Source organism: Phyllostomus hastatus, unplaced genomic scaffold (genome assembly GCF_019186645.2).
Source record: "Phyllostomus hastatus isolate PE091 unplaced genomic scaffold, TTU_PhHast_1.1 phas_contig_17, whole genome shotgun sequence".
Taxonomy (NCBI): Eukaryota; Metazoa; Chordata; class Mammalia; order Chiroptera; family Phyllostomidae; genus Phyllostomus; species Phyllostomus hastatus.
This window is the reverse complement of record NW_025333664.1, coordinates 17,117,803-17,136,959: the sequence shown is the minus strand read 5'-3', so window position 1 is coordinate 17,136,959 and position 19,157 is coordinate 17,117,803. Positions and strand designations below refer to the sequence as shown.

At 39.7% G+C, this 19,157-nt stretch overlaps 1 protein-coding gene across 2 annotated transcripts in view; it reads left to right on the top strand.

The window, feature by feature from the left end:
- The window catches only part of RPN2 (ribophorin II), a 53,211-nt gene that overhangs the window by 16,936 nt on the left and 17,118 nt on the right, over nucleotides 1–19,157 (top strand). For both annotated transcript variants that reach the window (XM_045833293.1, XM_045833295.1), the window contains exons 5-9: nucleotides 1,867–1,942; nucleotides 2,960–3,094; nucleotides 5,196–5,372; nucleotides 7,827–7,945; nucleotides 8,970–9,075. In XM_045833293.1, the coding sequence (XP_045689249.1) occupies nucleotides 1,867–1,942; nucleotides 2,960–3,094; nucleotides 5,196–5,372; nucleotides 7,827–7,945; nucleotides 8,970–9,075 (613 nt within the window). The remainder of the gene's footprint in view (nucleotides 1–1,866; nucleotides 1,943–2,959; nucleotides 3,095–5,195; nucleotides 5,373–7,826; nucleotides 7,946–8,969; nucleotides 9,076–19,157) is intronic.

Sequence of the window (19,157 nt, the reverse complement as noted above, 5' to 3'; positions counted from 1 at the left end):
TACTTTAGAGCTTCCCTCTCCGTGAATTGTGTCTCCTCTGTTTTCCAAATTGTCACCCTAATGGAATTAGTTTTCCATGGAGGGAATCTAAATTGTTAAGATTTTGATGAAAGCAGACAAATTCTCTACATTCCCCAACACACTGATTGAATAAACGGTGCTTTTACACAAAGGCCCAGTCCTCTCTTGGGAATTAGGGAGCTGTTCCTGGGTTGAGCAGCAGTCTGCTTAACCACCAGGGTTTCTCAGCTTTTCTTCTTTCCACCCAGAAAAGCACCATTTATATTTTCTAGTTATTTGCAATAAGAGAATAGAATCTAATAAAAAATCTTAATGTGCACATACCTACCTCAAAAAGTGTATCTTTTTATTAGCCGGTGTCACCCCAATAAATTTAATTTTAGAAAACTTTATCTTACAGAAATGTACTCATAAGCAGATAAAAATATGTGAATTAGCCATAATAAAATAATGAAATACTGACATATGATACAACACGGATGAGCCTTGAAAACAAGCTGAATGAAAGAAGCCAAACACAAAAGAGCATATATTGTATGACTCCACTTATATAAAATATCCAGAATAGAGAAACTGATAGAGACAGAACACAGATTGGTTGGTAGTTGCCAGGGGCTGGAGGTGAGGGGAAGAAACTCCTAATGGGCACAGGGTTTTGTTTGGGTTCGTGGGAGTATTGTGGAACTGGAGAGAGGTGGCGATTGCACAGCCTTGTGAGACACTCTAAATGACACCGAATTGTTCCCTTCCAAGTGGCTAACTTTGCTGTGTGGATTTCACTTCAACTTACATATGTATATATAATATATATATATATATATATATATATATATGCGCACACACACACATACATATATTAGTAAGGGTTATCAGTTAACGGCATTGTATGCCATAGTAGAACACTTGTTGTTTATCAGTTGGACGTAACTGTGGTGTGAAATGCTGTGTCATTGTTAATAACAATGAAGTACATCCATATGTACTCATGGAAGGATGTATACAATATATTATTATTGTTACTTTTTATACAATATATTATTAAGTTAAATAAATTGGAGAATAGTCATCTTTTAGGGGTAGGCGTGACAGGAATTGTAACTATCTTCTTAAGTATTAGGTTGTTTCATTTTTTATAAAAATGTGCTTTTAGAGTCAGAAACAAATGGCAGGAAAGTAGAAGAGACTAGGCTGGGTTTGGAGCCAAGCCTTTCATTCCCCTGATCTTATTCACCGCCTGGAGGATGAGAGGCTATCAGGTCTCCCAGCAGGACGGCGAAAGCACGGGCCACTCAGCCTGTGTTTACTGAATACTCCTGCTCATGTTGCATTGCTGTGATTTCAGAGAAGTTGCTCCAAATTCTACCCAGCAATGTACATATGTCGATTCTACACTATTTCTTTGGTCTTAGAGTAAGAAATGTAGAAAATTAACAGGCAGTCAACTTCTGCCAAATAGACCTTGGTCAAATTGAATCCCGTTTCCCTCAGAGTATCTCTCTTTTAAACCTAATCTAGTCTCAGTGTTCTGTAAGTGATGCCATTAGGACCAAACCAGGTTTTCAGAGGGAGAGAAGCCTGTGCTCCCTCTCTTCCCGGTGCCCGCAGTACTTCTTGTGGGTCCTGTTGCACAGATTGCCTTCTCTCTCGCTGTAGGGATCATTACCGTGTACTGGTCTTTGTCACGTCCTTCCCAGTGAGATTGTAAATGAGCTCTGGAAAGGCTGAGACTGTACTATACGTCTAAAGAGTAAGAATGGGATATTTGTGAAGGTGTCTCAATACAAGAAGGGGGAGTAGATGAAAGGAGACTTGCTATTCATTTGGGTTCTACTCTTTACCTTCCAGAACAGTCCAGGCTCTACAGACGGCGTCTCACCTGTCCCAGCAGGCTGACCTGAGGAGTATCGTGGAGGAGATTGAGGTGTAAATTTATTTTGCCAAAGGAATTTTCCAGCTCCTGTCTTTGAAATGCTTTAGAAGAGCCTGGCAGATAGACATGCATGATTTGTTACAGCCAGTTACATTTTTTTTCATATTCATGGCACACTTCAGTTCTTTGTATCACAGCAGTGTCCTAGGGAGTACTTGTTAGGCTAGTATAGTTCCCGCATCAATTAGACAACAAAATACTTTTCCAGCCTTCTGTAGTTATAGTTTCACAGGCTACAGATTTGTTTTAGAGCCTATAAAATGTGAAATTCAAAATTTTTTCTGCCTCTTACTATTTTGTAATCTCAGGCAAATTATTTAACGTCTGAGCCTCAGTTTCCTTCTGTGGTGGTTATAGGAACAGGTGAGGTTCTAAAATGCCTAGTACATAACAGGTGCTCAGCCAGTGGTCACCGTGGTTGTGTATTAACGACTCTATCCTCTCCAGGGTCCAGCACCTCCTGCTGTTCAGAGACTGCCCTCAGGGACTGCATAGCCAGAGACGACAGGCAGTCCAGAGAGGGTCCTCCCTGGGTGCTCCATGGGCACATTAGCTGCCTCATCGTGTTGCCCAGGAGAGCAATAGGCCTCTCTTCATCCTTAGAGCGTTGAATAAGGAAGAGAAAAGCTCATTTCTCTAGTTGTATCCAAATGGATGGGCATGGAGTCCATCTGTGTGTCGATGCTTCCTGGGTGCACTGCAGCCTGGCCCACCGGCCTTCTGCCCAGAGCAGCTGGTGCCTTCAGTGCCATGACTCCTGGGCTTGGACTTGAGGACAGGGGGTTAGGGAGGCACACTTGCAGAGCTGCAGAAGACAGTGTTCTCTTCAAGTGCCTGTTCAATGTACTTTATTCTCCACCTAAGCACCTTCTTTTGGAGAAATACTAAGTGATGGAGGTAGTCTCCAGATTTAAAGTGAGATTTCTCAAAACTGCACTGGGGTGACAGGGATGTAGCCCCATTTTGTTACCACGTGACTTCAAACCTGCTTTTGTTTTGTTGTGGCAGGACCTTGTTGCTCGCCTGGATGAACTGGGAGGCTTGTATCTGCAGTTTGAAGAAGGACTGGAAACAACGGCATTATTTGTGGCTGCCACCTACAAGCTTATGGACCATGTGGGGACTGAGCCATCAATTAAGGAGGTGCCTGTCTAACGGTTCTCAGGAGGGAATCCCAGAGGGATTGTTGACGTCACCTGCTCAGGATAGCTTTTTTCAGACAGGGCTGTTAGTTAGCCTTGGACGTAGTCACTCAGTGTCTTTGGTTAGGTTTTGGGAATGAGAAATAGAAAGATGTAATGCCTGTCCTCAAGAAACTGGTTGTCAGTGGGAAAGACAGGTAAACAGACTGTTACACTTGCTTTCCATGGGCATGAACATGTCATGAGGTAGCCACAAGAAGGCCAAGTGTATTGCTTTTGTTTCACTGGCCTTTTCTTCCCGCTAACTCCTGCTTGTCTCATAAATGCTTTCCACATTGGTGGCCCATGCAAATCCTCTTTCATTTGAGAAGTGCCCTGTACTTCAAAATTGCCTTTTCTCCCCGCTCCCCTCGTTGAGCAGTGGCTAAATCTTAGCTAATCTTTGCTGATTGACATAGTTCACCGAGAAGCATGTGTGCTGACCAGACATCCACCAGAAGTTAATTTTTTTTTTTCTTTTTCAAGAGGAGCTTGTTAACCTGAAAGAACCTTTAGTTGGAATGTGTGTGGGAAGTCTTTTGGAGTAGGACCCTCTTTGTACTCCTTGTTTGTGGGAAGGTTACCACCCTTGATCTAAAGGACTTAAAGTACAAGCTGCTGCTGTTTTAATTTTAGGAGACGAGATTTGGGTTTACAAGTTAGAACTTTCATTTCTTTTATGCATTAGGAGTTTTGTGCTGAGTTTCTTCAGGTAAACAGTAAATACTTACCTGTCTTGGGTAATTTGAATTAATTTCACACTTTCTTGCGGAGGACATGATCTAATAATTTATTCATGTATCGACATTCTTATGTTGTCTTTTCCTTCATCCTAAGTGTAGGAGGTCTAGAGATATCGTGGTATCCTTCAATTTCTGTTTCGGGTTAAAGTGCAGGAATGTGGGTCTTAGGATACAAATCTTCTAGGACCTCTTGTACACAGGATGTTAGATAAATTGTATTTTTCTTACATGACTTAAATTTTTTCTTGCTTTATTCCCAAGCATCTAGTTACCAGGTATTTGGATGGAGTAATTTTGTTGTCACTGCTTTTGCCATAAGCGTTCTGCTGAACAGTCACCCATTTTAACGTGTCACCAGCCTAGTGATGGAAAAATGTAATTGGTACAATTAAATAAAATTAGTTCATGTCGACTGTGAATAACACTGTTGGGAACAAGGGAGCTTTTTTGTTAGATGGTAGATTTTAAAAAACAAAACTGATTGAAATGGAAAATGCTCCCTCCTAAGTAAACAACCTTCAGAATTTTAATAATGCCATTTAGGTTTCGCTTTTTAAAAAATTGCTTTCAGTTTCCTCCTCTAAGCAACCCATTAGTTCTTAATGGAGAGTTATTTTAGTTTCTCTCTGGTGTGTACTTTGGCTGTAAGGCTTGGTCTTGTAAATACAGACTTAATGCCGATGTTCTGCTTAGAGGTGGGCTGAGAGGGGAGGTGGCTGGGCGGGTGCGAGGAGTCGGGAAAGAACCTGTTTTACTGAGGGAAGAACTTTGGAGACCAACAGACCTACATGTGAATTTTGGTCTTGCTTTTTGGTTTCCTGTTATAACTTCTAAGAGTTACTTAACCTCCTTTAGACTCAGTTTCCTCATTTACAAAACATTGATAATATCAGTCTTTTCAGGGTTTTTGTCAAGATTTGAGTTAATGCACATAAAACATCTGTCACACAGCACCTGGCACGTATAGGCATTGAGCAAATAGCTAGTGTATATATATTTCATAACATACTTTCATATCTCAGTAGTTATCTAGAAGTGCCTTGCTTTTGTCTAGTAAATGGTTGGCAAATAAATGCATGAATTTCACTTTATATTAAAAGATGGAAAAAGCTACAGGCAAATGACCAAATCCAAATTTTAAACTTAAATGCAGAATATTTGCTTCTTCCCTGTCCATCAACTTGGATTAGTGGCTAAAAGACCTTTCATGTGAAAACCTTGAAACATAAGGAATGACCTGAGCCAGGTGGGGAGGAAGGGGTGGCTCTCCCACCTTTCTACCAGAGGGAGCTCTCAAGCCGCATTTCCCTTTTCTTTCAGGATCAGGTCATCCAGCTAATGAATACAATCTTTAGCAAGAAGAACTTCGACTCACTCTCAGAGGCCTTCAGTGTGGCCTCTGCTGCCGCGGCGCTGTCCCAGAATCGCTACCACGTGCCGGTTGTGGTTGTGTCCCAGGGCTCTCCTTCCGACACTCATGAACAGGCGATCCTGCGGGTATGACCTCTGTGCCCAAAACAGACGGCCCTGATTGCTAATTCCAGTGGAGGGTTTTCAGAAATCGGAAGCCATTGTCGCCCCATGAGGACATCACCATTTGTGTAGAGCAGGGCTCATTCCCTTAGCCTGGAAATGGGATATAACTGTGGGGGAGGCTAGTCACAAAACCCATCAAATCTATCAAAAATGCTTTTTTTATAGAGAATTTTAAATAACGAGGCTTTCAATAAATTAAGTGCAAGAAAATTGCATTTCTGGGTTTATAACTGTAGATGTATAGAGAAATCTTGCTTCTAAAATGCATTTTTTCAGTACCAAAGCTTTCTAAATACATTACTTTAAGCAACTACTTAAATTCCCAAGTAATTTTGGTACTTACAGTTGTTAAAATAAATGTCAGGTCTCTTCCTTGCTGGTGTTGACTGTACTTTTCTGTTATTCTTTTCATTGCATGGCCCTCCCTCTCACTCAGCAGTAAGCACAGACTTCTCTTTTATGCTAACTCTGAACAGAGCAAATGCACCATTCTTAAATTTACTTAGAGATTTCATCTCAAATGAGGCTTTTGTTATTGTTGCTTGGAAATCATTGATAAGCTAAGCTCTTTATAACAAATGAAGCATTTTGCCCTGGCAGTATGGCTTAGTTGGTTGGAGTGTTGTCCAGTAACTGGAAGGCTGTGGGTTTGATTCCTGGTCAGGGCACATGCCTAGGTTGCAGGTTCAGTCCCAGGTCCGGGTGCATACTGCCCCAGCCTGGGTGTGTGTAATACCCAGTCCAGGCACCTGCAGGAGGCAACGAATGGATGTTTCTCACATCAGTATTTCTTTTCTCCCATCAGTGTTTCTCTCTCCCTTCCTCTTTCTAAAAAGCAGTGAAAAAATGTTCTCGGCTGAGGATATAAAAAAGAAGAAGTAAAAAGAGATGAAGCAATTTATGTCTAAGCCTTGGGGTTCTACCTACATAGGGCAGTTCCATCTGTCCCATCAGCTCTACTTTGGTGTCTCCTGCAGATACATTCTTGAGGAGGTGCCCTGTATTTTAGATCGCCTCTCTTCTAACTACTTACAACCTGCATCCCCTCAGTGAGAAGTAACCTAACTAATGTAATTCACCATGAAGCAGGGGGTGCTAAGAGAGTGAAGCAGAAAAGGTACTGGTTTTGAATATAGACTGGGGTTTGAGTCCTAGACCAGTGATTTAGCTTTAAGATTTTATTTATCTACTTAGGAAGGGAGAGAGAAAGAGAGGAAGAGAAACATCAATGTGAGAGACAAATATCTACTAGTTACCTCCTACATGCACCCTGACCAGGGACCAAACTCACAACTCAGTCAGCTGTCTTGACTGGGAATTAAACTGGCAACCCCATGCTTTGCAGAACACCACCCAACCAAGCCACACCAGTCAGGGCATAGAACAGCGATTTTCAACTGGTGTGCTGGAAGAATTTTTAAAACATGCAATACCTAACTATTTAGTCAGGGGCACTGACCTCTTTTCCCTTAGATTGTCAAGTGAAAAATGACGACAGATAGCACAGCAATAGCTCTCCACTGTGAATGAATAAAAATTATACCTATTTGGTCAGATTGGCAAAAAAAAAAAACCCAGTATATTTTTTGGTGTGCTGCAGAATTCTGGTAATTAGTTTATGTGTGTCATGAGATGAAAAGGATTGAAAATCACCGTCCTAGACTAACCACTTAACAGGCAGCGTGGCCTTTGGCAGTCCTGTGACCTTTTGTGGCCGCAGGTTCTTCCCCTGTAAAACAGATGCTGTCTATTTCTTACGATTGACGGGAAGGTAGATGTTAAGGACCTGGCCTCATATCTGGCAAATAGTTGACTTTCGACAAATGATAGTTATTAATGTCATCCATATTTCTTCAATTTTCTGGATGCCCATATTGTCCTGAAGTATTTCTCTTGCTAATTTTTAGAACATTTTTATTATAATCTAATTTGTATTTTTTTTCATCTTTACCTGAGGACATGCTTATTGATCTTAGAGAGAGGGGAGGGGAGGGAGAGAAAAAGAGGGAGAGAAACATTGATGTGAGAGAGTAACACCAATCAGTTGCCCCTTGTACATGCCCCAACCAGGAACCTAGGCATGTGCCCTGACTGGGAATTGAACCTGTGACCTTTTGCTTTATGGGACCACATGCTAACTAACTGAGTCACATCAGTCAGGACTAAATTTTTTATTGAAAGACACTTGAGTACGTGGCCAGAACAGGGAACAGAAAGAAGGGAATATAACTGCCAGTCATTCTCTTTCTTGGGGCCCTAGTTTCCTTCTCTGAAAAATGAGATCATGGGTCAAGGTCATCTACCTGCCCCCCTTTCTGTACAGCTCACTCCCTTTGGATAGAGCACCCCAGAACAAACTTCTGTACTTCCTCAGCCTTGGTTGCTACAGATGATAATTTTAAAATTTGTTTCCAGTTACAGGTCACCAATGTTCTGTCCCAGCCTCTGACTCAGGCATCTGTTAAACTAGAGCATGCTAAATCTGTTGCTTCCAGAGCCACTTTCCTCCAGAAGACCTCTTTCACCCCTGTAGGGTAAGTCCTGGGCATATTTTTATGAGGTGCCAGTAAACTTGTTTTGGAAAGTTAGCTTGCAGCCAGTATAACCCGGATTAATGTGGCTATTACCAACATCATAAAACCAAATTTACCCAAACTTTGGTCAGATAAACTTGACCTACTGGTATCAAAATCCTGTATTTATCTCTGTCTTGTCATTGTTATATAAGTAGCCAGTTTTAAATTTAATATTTATGATTTTTCTCTGATGTGTAATATGTGTTTATTGTAGGGAAAAATGTGGAAAAGCACAAAAAAGAAAATACAACTCACCCATAATTCTACCACTTAGAAATAACTGCTGTTAACATTTTGCTATCTTTTTTGTCAGCTTTTTTCTGTGCATATAAATAATTTAAAAAATTGTATTAAGATTATGCTTTATCTTTAACAGTGTGTCATGACCATTTTCCCCTAGGATTAAACACTCTTTTATACTCTTATTTCTAATGGCTACATATTGTTATGTAAATTTTTTAAAAATTAAAGGTTAGTTTTATGTGAAACTGTTAAATGTTAAATGAGTAAGTTAATGAGATCAGGAACTTTGAGTTTTAGAAAATGTATTTCTTAGTCAACCATAAAGATATATAGACAGTATGTGAAATAAAAAAGCAAAGTCATTTTTAGGACTGATCAATGGAATGATAAAAGATGTTGGAGATTTTGCTGTGTAGTTAGAGTTAAGAGTCCCACCCCCACCCCCACACCCCTGCTTTTTTAACATAGTGGGACTCAATACTGTAGCCTCACTCACTTGGCATTTACTTGTGGAGGGCTACCCCAGGGAGGTAGGATTTTAGGAGCTGAGAGGGGAAACAAAGGATAAGAAGACTTTCGAGACTTGAAAGAGTTGATTTTTTTATTGTTTTGAAGTTTTTCCCCGCATTATGATCCAAAGGACCGTCTCCAGGAGTGCCTCCCTTTGCAGCCAGCCTGCTTGTTCTATTCGTGACTTCCCCTTGTGAGCGCTTGTTAACGCCACTGTCATTCTTAACAGGGATGTTTTTGAACTAAACTTCATGAATGTCAAGTTGTCCAGTGGTTATTATGACTTCTCTGTCAGAGTTGAAGGTGACAACCGTTATATTGCAAATAGTGTAGAGGTAAGAGCTTTTCTCGTCATCCCTGTTGCCATATTAATATATCCCAAGAAATGACGACATAGCCACATGGCATTAATTATGTGGTATATTGACTTCACTTTATGACGAAATTAATGTGACTGTTAAAAGAGGGGTGGGTTTGCAATATGCTGTTTGACGGACTTAGACAAGAACTTGATCATGGAGAGTTTTCTTTTATTTATAAGTTATTAATTTTCCATGATAACTTAGCATTACTATTTTACATAAAATTTGGGAAGTAGAAAAAATAAAAACCACCCATAATTCCACTGAGGCATAAGTATTCTTAAAATGTTGTGTGGTGGGTCTTGATAAGTTTAGAACAACAGTATTTGATGCTTATTAGGCAATGAAAAGCATGAAGTGACAGCACTGTAGTGAGCTTTTGGGATGAAGTACAAAAGAAAATTGGTAACCTTTCATAATGAAATGTGCTTCAGATGTTTAGCTGATGCCAGTTGTGTTAAAGATCCAAGTGGTTTTAGGGATGGAAAGCTATGCTTCATTTATCTGATGCTTTGTGAAAATGAGGTAGTTCACTTTAGTGGTTTTCTTAGCTAATTGAAGTTTACCCCTTCAGGCACTGTGGCTTTCATTTTAACCTTTGTGGATAGACATTTGCAGTGAATTATGCATTTTCCTACTTCCTTAAACCATGTGATATGGTTTAGCCTTTTCTTATTCTGAATTAGGATCATTTCGTATGAATGCTTTATTGAATGCCTATGACATGAAAAGCACAGTTCTGTGTGCTTTTTTTGTACATTGTTTTATTCTTAGAATAACCCCAAGAGCTGAGTGGAGTCATCTTTATTTCATAGATGAGGCCCAGAGGGGTAGAGGAACTGGTCCAAGGTCATCCAGCCTGTGCTCGGGTGGATCCCCTGCACAGTACCAGTTTAGTTAGTGTGCCCTGGTGAGCAGAGAGCGAGCCTGGAGCCTGCGGAGTCCTGTGCAGCTCCAGCAGCTGGCCTTTTCATGACACTGCTTTCTTCTTTCAGCTTTCATTTCTCAGTGTTTCTGTCCCTGTTCTCTGCTGCTGCTGCTTGACTGCATTGGCATGCACTCTGTTGGGTCAGGGGAGCTTTGAGTAGTACTGTGCCTTTCCCGAATAATTAAAATATTCTGTGTATGGCAACTCTTTTCTTCACTATAAAATCTCCTTTTCTGTTCACTTTTTTAAATTAAAGTTTTTCATTTTTTATTTTGAAATAATTTTAATCTTAAGTTGCAAAAATAGTGTGAATTATTGCCATATACCTTTTATCTAGCTTCCCCAACTTAACATCTTACATAAGTAATATGATTATCAATACCAGGAAGTTTATATTATTAATTAGTCCATAGGCTTTCATTATAGTTCCACCAGTTACCCACTAATGTCCCTAGGATTCAACTTAGGGTCATGTAGTTCTTCAGTTGTCCTGTCCCTTTAGCCTTCTCCACTCCAGGGAGGTTTGTCTTTCAGGACTTGGACACTTTTTAAGGGTATTACTCTCTACTTTGCAGAATGTCCTTCACTTTGAGTTTGTCTGAAGTTTCCTTATAATTAAATTCAGGTCATACATTTTTTGCAAGAATACTCCAAAAGTGAATGTGGTGAAGGTGGTGTCTGCTAGGTTTCTCCAGTGTAAAGTTGCTGTTTTTCTGCTTCTTAGTTAAGTATGTGGTGGAATGATACTTTGATCTTGCAAATATCCTGATGATCTTGCCTGCAACAGTTGTTATTGTAATATGGTACCTGCCAAAGGAGATTTTCTCTTTCATTTCTTTTACACTTATTAATTAGAATTCTGTTGTAAGAGAAAGTTGTCCCTCCCCATTTATTTATTTATTCAGTTACTTACAACACTTTGGACTCATGGATATTTATTTTACTCTGTAGATTGTGATCTGCTACTGTCATTTATTTTGTTGCCTGTGTTATTCCAGATTGGCCCTTTGGAGAGCTCTCAGGCTGGCTCCTGTGACACTGTTTTTTAGTGATAAAGCAGCTGGAAAGTTTGACCTTTTCAAAAGTGGGCATTACTTAGGATAGGTAGATCACACACTTATATTTAAAGTTTGGCAGAAAGGAAGATATTCTAGTCTCTCTGTCTTTTCTATACTCTAGTCTCTCTGTCTTTTCTCTACCTCATGTCCAGCCTTTTTGGGCATGAGACATCTGATCGCAGTTCATTCACCAACACGAAATTTGGATAGGAACTATCGTATGTACCTTTAACCTTTAAAATCTAGATTTCTGCCTTAGGGGGCCTTATTGGCAACTGAATACGTTAACAGGCAGACTTTTTCCTTTTTGTCTGAAAGTCCTTCCTTCTTCCACCCTTCCAGTCTTGATAACAACATGTCCAGTTGGCCGTCCGTCGTGGTCGTCTCACCTCTTCCTTCCTTTCCACTCTGACTCCGGTCTGTCACCAAGCCTGTGCGTTTCACCTTTGAGTATCCTTTGCCTGAACCCTTTGTCCTTCAGTCCCAGTGTTCCTGCTCAGGTAGAGCTCCGTGTTCTCCATTTAAACTGATAAGGTGGTTTCTCACTAGTTTCATTGTCTTTGATGTCCGCCCCTTTCATTTTCCATGTCACTAGAACGGTAAAATCACACTGGTCCTCTATCTAACATTTCTTTGGTTTCCTATAATCTATGAGTGAGGTCTGGACTCCTCAGCATGACTAGAAGGTTCTCCACAAGGCACATGCACGTGCTTCAGTGTGGGTGCATCCCCATACCCTCAGCGCTGGTGTTCTTGACTGCAAACTGCTCCTCAAATACACTCATGCCTTTGGATTTCTCTTGTTTCCTCCACCAGTGCTCTTCCCTGTCCCTGCGCATTTGCCGCACTACTCATCTTGTGAGGTCCTGTTTAAATGTCCCTTCATCTGTGCTGCCATAGAACTTAATTTAAATTTTATTTTTTATTATGCACTACTTTAAATACACAGAAAAGAGCAGAGAATTAAATTTAAGGTCTTTGTATTCCTCAAACACTTTTTCTTCCCTGTGTCCCCAGATTTGGGGTTTATTATTCCAGTTCCAGTTTTTACATTTCTGCTACATATATTGTATGTATTTTTAAACAGTATATTGCATTAATTTGCATCTTCTCAAAATTTATATATTACATTATACTGTATGTTCCTTTTGCAATTTGCTTGTTTTCACTCAATATTTGATGACAGCCATATTTATACATGTAGAACTAGAGCTCTGTGCATAAATATGGGTAATTATCATAAAAGTAATCCTTTTTGTGAATAAATCAGATTTTATTCATTAATTTTCCTATTGTCAGACATTTAGATTTTCACTATTACAGTCAGTGCCGCTGTGAACATTATTAGTGCATTTGTCCTCCTGCAGGCTTTATCCAGAGCAGTGATTTTCAGCCTTTTACATCTCACGGCCCACACGCACTAATCCCTGAAATTCTGCGGCACACCAGGAAAATGTATTTTCTGCCAGCCTGACAAAAAAATAAGTATAATTTTGATTCATTCACACTGGACGTCTATAATTGTACTGAAAAAGACTATTGTCTTTTTTTCTTTTTCGACAATCTAAGGGAAAAGAGGTCGGTGCCCCTGACTAAAAGAGTCAGGTATTGCAAGTTTTAATAATTCTTGCGACACACTGTTGAAAAATCACTGATCATGAGTGAAGTTATGGGATGATAGGGTGTGCTCATCTTCCAGCTTTATTAAGTATTGCCAAATTGCTCTTTTCTTTATAGTCTTACCAGTATTTGATATTAAGAGTTGTTGATGATTTAGCCATGAAATGGTATTTTGTTTTAGTGTTTTTCCTTGGCTACTGGTAAGATTGAAGATCTTGTGTTTATTGAACATTTGGGTTTCCTTTGTTTTTCTTTTGGTTTATTAGTCTTTTTTATTATTCATATTTTAGGAGCTATATATATTCTGAATACTAATCCTTAGTTATGAGCATCAGATGTCTTCCTTCAATGTGTTGCTTTATGGCATCTTTTGATGCACAAAAGTTAATTTCAGTGAAGCCTAATTTAAAAGTATTTTTTTCCTGTACTTTTTGTGCTTTTTATGTCTTCTTTTAAAAAATCCTATGCTGCTCCAAGGTCAAAAAGATATTCTCCAATATTTTTTCAAATGTATTTTTATTGTATTTTTTCCATTACCAATCATGCCCCTTATACCCGCTGCCTGTTGCAGTCACCACAGTGTTGTTCGTGTCCATGCCTCCACTGTTTTCTTCTAACAGTGTCTGAGTTGTTTTCACTTTATGAAGTTTATTTTCCTTGCTATAGTTTATATTGCCTGTCTATAATTCTTTTTGCATCATATTACCGTTGCTTGCTTCTGTGTTTCTCCTTCATTGGGTTGGGAACGCCTTGTGGGTGGAGACCAAGTTTATTTTTTCAGTGCTTTTTCTCACATTCCCTTGTAACTATGTTTTCTCACATTCCCTCCAGGGAATGAGCTCATCATCCAGGGCTGAACCTTTACCTTATACAAAGTAGCTTGGCTTTTTTTTTAATAGCTTTACTGAGGATATAATTGTGCAACCATCACCACTATCTAGTTCCAGAACATTTTCATCACCCCAAAAAGCAACAAAAGGTCTAGTAGGTACTCCTGTATAGGGATATATCCTCCTCCCAGTCCTGGCAACTACTAAGCTACTTTTTGTCCCTATGATTTGCCTTTTGGGGACATTTCATATAAATGGAATCATATACTATGTAGCCTTTTGTGTCTGGCTGTTTTTACTTAGCATGATATTTTTAAGATTAATGTTATAGCATTTATCAGTACTTTATTTTTTTTATGGCTGAATAACATTCCATTATATGGATATATCATATTTTATTTATCCATTCATCAGTTGGTGGACATTAAGGGTATTTCTACTTTTTGGCTAATAAATATTGATGTTATGAGCATTCACATACAAGGTTTTGTTTAATTACCTGGTTTTGGTTATTTTAGGTATATGCCTAAGAATGGAATTACTGGATTGTATGATAACTATATTTTACTTTTTGAGGCACTGACAAACCTTTTTTCAAAGAAGTTGCAACATTTTACATTCTCCCTAGCAATGTAGGGGGGTTCTGCTTCTCTACATCCTTATAAACACTTAACTATCTTTTTTCTCCCCATTCTGGCCATCCTAAGTGTGAAGTGATATCTTATTATGATTTTGATTTGTATTCCCCTGATAACTAATGATATTGAGCATCTTTTCATGTGCTTCTTGGTGATTTGTCTATCTTTGGGGAAATGTCTATTCAAATCCTTCATCCATTAAAAATACTTTTTTGGTCTTTTTATTTCTTCCTTCCTGATATGTATACCTCTTACTTTTTTTCCTAATTACATTATTTATCTTTATGTTCTTATGACTTCTTTTTATTTTCTAGGTATAAGTCTCTTATGAGATACATGACTTGCAAATACTTTCTCACAGCCTGTAGGCTGTCTTTTCCCTTGTTTTCTTTTGAAGCACGAAGAGTTTTAATTTTGATGAAGTACAGTTCATTTATTTTTCTTACACTGCTTGTGCTTTGTGTTATATCTAAGTAACCATTGCCTAATCCAAGCTCATAAAGATTTACTTCTGGTTTCTTACAAGAATTTTATAGTTTTAGCTCTTACAATTAGGTTTCTGGTCCATTTTGAGTTAATTTTAAAGTATTTTTTATTGATTATGCTATTATAGCCTTCCCAACTCCCCTCCCCCCCAACCCTCCAGCATTCCCTCCACCCTTAGTTCATGTCCATGGGTTGTACATAGAAGGTCTTTGAGTCCTCTGTTTTCTGTGCCATTTTTTATCTTTCCCCATCTATTTTATGCCTACTAATTATGCTTCTTCTTCCCTGTACCCCCCCCAATTTCTCCCTCCCCCCTCCCCACTGAACTCCCTCTGTGTGATGTCCATTTCTCTGATTCTGTTCCTGTTCTGGCTGTTTGCTTAGTTTTTGTTTTCATTGTTTTTCTTTTCTTTTAGGTTCATTTGTTGATAGTTACGAGTTTGTTGTCATTTTATTGTTCATATTTTTTATCTTCTTTTTTCTTAGATAAGTCCCTTTAACATTTTGTATAATAAGGGTTTCATGATGATGAATTCCTTTAACATGACCTTATCTGGGAAGCACTTGATCTGCCCTCCCATTCTAAATGATAGTGTTGCTGGATAGAGTAATCTTGGATGTAGGTCCTTGCCTTTCATGACTTAGAATACTTCTTTCCAGCCCCTTCTTGCCTGTAAGGTCTCTTTTGAGAAATCAGCTGATAGCCTTATGGGAACTCTTTTGTAGGTAACTGTCTCCTTACCTCTTGCTGCTTTTAAGATTCTCTCCTTATCTTTAATCTTGGGTAATGTGATTATGATGTGCCTCGGTGCATGCTTCCTTGGGTCCAATTTCTTTGGGACTCTCTGAGCTTCCTGGACTTCCTGGAAGTCTATTTCCTTTGCTAGATTGGGGCCGTTTTCCTTCATTATTTGTTCAAATAAGTTTTCAGTTTCTTGCTGTTGCTCTTCTCCTTCTGGCACCCCTATGATTCGGATATTGGAACGTTTCGGGTCCCAGAGAGTCCTCAGCGTCTCTTGTTTTGGATTCTTGTTTCTTCGTTCTGATCCAGTTGAATGTTTATTTCTTCCTTTTGTTCCAAATTGTTGCTTTGAATCCTGGTCTCCTTGTCACTGTTGGTTCCCTGAATATTTCGCTTTATTTCATTTTGGGTATCTTTCACTTCTTTCATTTTTCGACAAAGCTCAGTCAGTTCTGTGAGCATTTTAATTACCAGGGCTTTAAATTTCCCCTCAGTTAGGTTGGCAGTGTCCTCATTGCTTAGTTCTGAGGTTTTGCTGTATTCTTTTGTTTGGGCCATATTTCTTTGTTTTGGCGCACCTGTTAAGTTGTAAGGGGTGGGGCCTTAGGTATTCACCAGGCAGGGCAACCCTCTTTGCTGCGCTGCCTGTAGGGGAGGGGCTAGAGAGGGAGCAGTGCAGCTCGCCTGCTCGTCTCTAGTGCACTTTCCAACAGACTCTGGAGTCAGACTGGAAGTATCTCCCACCGCGGCAACCCCAGCTGTAGCCCACAGTCAGTTCTGAGTCTCAGTTTTCCCCTTAAGTCAGTCCCTCCCACGCAGATCCGTGGAGCTCCGCAGCCAGCCCTGCTGCTCAGATGCCTTGCCGTGGTTTTTCTGAGTTGGCCTGCGAGCGCCTTACTGATCTGGTTGTTCTGGCTGATTTTTTCTTTAATTCCTTGGCTGTCAGAGTTCCATGCAGTTTGATTTTCTGGTGCTTCTGGTTGTTTATTGATTTTAGATTGGTTGTTATCCTTCTTTTGGTTATGAGAGGAAGCGAAGGGTTTCTACCTGTGCCTCCATCTTGGCCGGAACTCTGAGTTAATTTTGTTTTTAAAGCTTTTATTTATTTATTTTAGGCAGAGGGGAAGAGAGAAAGAGAGGGAGAGAAACATCAATGTGTGGTTGCCTCTCACGCACCCCTTATTGGGGACCTGACCTGCCCCCGCAACCCAGGCATGTGCTTGATTGGGAACCAACTGACGACCCTTTGGTTCGCAGGCCTGCACTCAATCCACTAAGCTCCACCAGCCAGGGCAGAGTTAATGTTTGTATATGGTGTGAGGTATGGGTCTAACTTTTTTCTTTTGCATGTGGATAGCTAGCTGTCCAGTTGTTGAAAAAACTCTTCTTTCCCTATTGAATTGCCTTCGCATCTTTGTCAAAAAACAGCTGACTAAACTAAAAGAGTTCATTTCTAGACTTGCAATTCTGTTTCATTAGTCTGTATTTTTATGCTGTTCTTGATTACTATAATAGCTTGGCTTTTTCTGCAAACATCAAGTCTGGTGTTTGAGTGTTTCTATGCCTTGTAAGGGATATTATCTAAGTACAAAATAGCAGAAATGGTTAATAGCTGTTACTCATGCAATGAAATAAGCCTATTGAAGCCCTTGCTACCCTTTTACTTCACAGTGATGGAGTATACATTGCACAGTCTCCTCTCTTCCTCTTCTTTGTGTTGGAGCTTTATATAGGTGATTGTGTGTGTGCAGTCTCTGACCTCTTGCACACATGCAACTTTACAGTATAATTTCAGTCATAGTCACATTTATAGCCCTAGAGTGGCTCAGCAGGTCCCGTTTACTCTTCTGAGGGACACTTGACATTGGCCAGAGTGCATTACAGGTGGTTTGGTGTGGAAGGCCTGTAATAACACTTGTTGACATCGGACTTGCCTGTCATGGGGACCATGGGTTTTAGAACTATCTTTAGCATTAATTGCCCTTAATGCACCATCATTTTTGACAATAATGAGCTAAACAGGGGGTTATTACTCAGCAGAAAGACTGCATTTCCTGGAGTTAAAACATTTTTTGAGGTGTATGTGGCATGCAGCGCAGGCAAAGAAAGGACTTAGCATGACTCACGGTGAAACGGGCTGAGCTGCATTTAAGGTGGCTGAACAATGCCCTTTGCTATTATGAAAACTAATCCTGCAGTGTTCGTTTAAAGGAAGAAGCAGCTAACCCACAGGGGTCCTGCCCTGAACCCTTTACAGCAGAGCTTTGAAAAAAATTTCAATGATTTTATTTCTTTAAAAGCAGTTTGCTTTAAAAGCATAAAAATGCTTTTCTTTTAACTGTTTTCAGAGACCCATTTGTAGTAAGATTTTAGGAGCAGAAGGACTTGTTTTAAACTGTTCCCTATTTAAGGACAGCCCTGCAGTGTTTCTGTGCAATAAAGAAAGCTGCAGCTTAGGGGCCTTTAGAATTAGGGCGGAGAGCAAACCTGAAATGCTGCGAGTTGACTGCAGTTCGCCATCCCACGCATCTGTGTTGTTCGGGAGTGCTGACGGCGTTTTCAGTGCAAACACACAATTGGATCTTGATTAGCGAGCCTTAGTGACCATGTTCTTGTTGCAAGTTTATAGTCAGGATTCTAAATGAAGACCTGAGGAGCCTTACACAAATTTTTAAACATCAGTTTGTGTATGTCTGTCTGCTGAAAGGGAGAGTAATTATTTTTAAAATCATACATATTTGGTGGTACTTTTTAATACAAAAATGTTTATAAAGAAGAAAGTACATAGCACACAATCTCATTGCTCAGGTAATCCCTACTTTTTTTAAAAAAACAGGAGTAAAATATGCACATAGTTAAAAATTTTAAGGTACCAAAGGTAGACATATAAGAGCCTTCTCCCAAACCTTCAGTCCAGCCCTCCTCAGAGGGAATCCGTTATGAACAGTGCCTGTCTGCTTAGCCTTTCCTACTGACACAAAGGGCGCATTCTATAAGCAGTTGTATTCTTTGCTTTCTTTGCTTTTGTCACCAAGTAGAAGCTCCCAGCTTTCCCCTTGGGGGTCAATTCAACTTGATGGCCCCCCACGCCAACAATAATTCACTCAGTTGCTTAGACTTGGTGATAGGCAGTGATGTTAAATATAATTCTGCCAATAGATGGTTGTGTATTCAGAAGTAGGAGTCCATAGACACTTGTTCTTTTGAATTGCTCCGCAGTAATTTATAGTGTACATGTACCATTATTTTTTTAACTTGTCTCCTGTTTATGGACATTTAGGTGGGACGATGATTTTAAGATCACATTTACATATTAAGTGAGTAAGTCTTTAAGAGAATGAGTGACAGGAGTGACAGGGAAATTATTTAGTTCATGTTGATGAAGAATGCAGAGTAATTAACTATGAAGACAGATTATTATTACTATTTAATATATCATGGGGTATTGCTAAACTCCTACCTCTCCCAAAACTAGAAGACTGCTTAAGGCCTCCTGCTACACATTTCATACTCCCTAGCCAGGGATACCCCAAGGCCACTTGGGCCACAGTCCTTTTCCTGTGCTTTTGTAGCACTTTGCATGTCCCTCATTAAAGCAGTAGCCTGATCTCTTTTAATTTAGCTTTGCATACATGCTTCCCTTTAGGACAGGAAGTACATCTTGCCATCGCTGTATATCCCCTGTACCTAGGTGCCCCTTACACTCTAGGGGATGTAGGGAAAGTGGTCTCAGGAGGTGTCTTGCTAAATAAA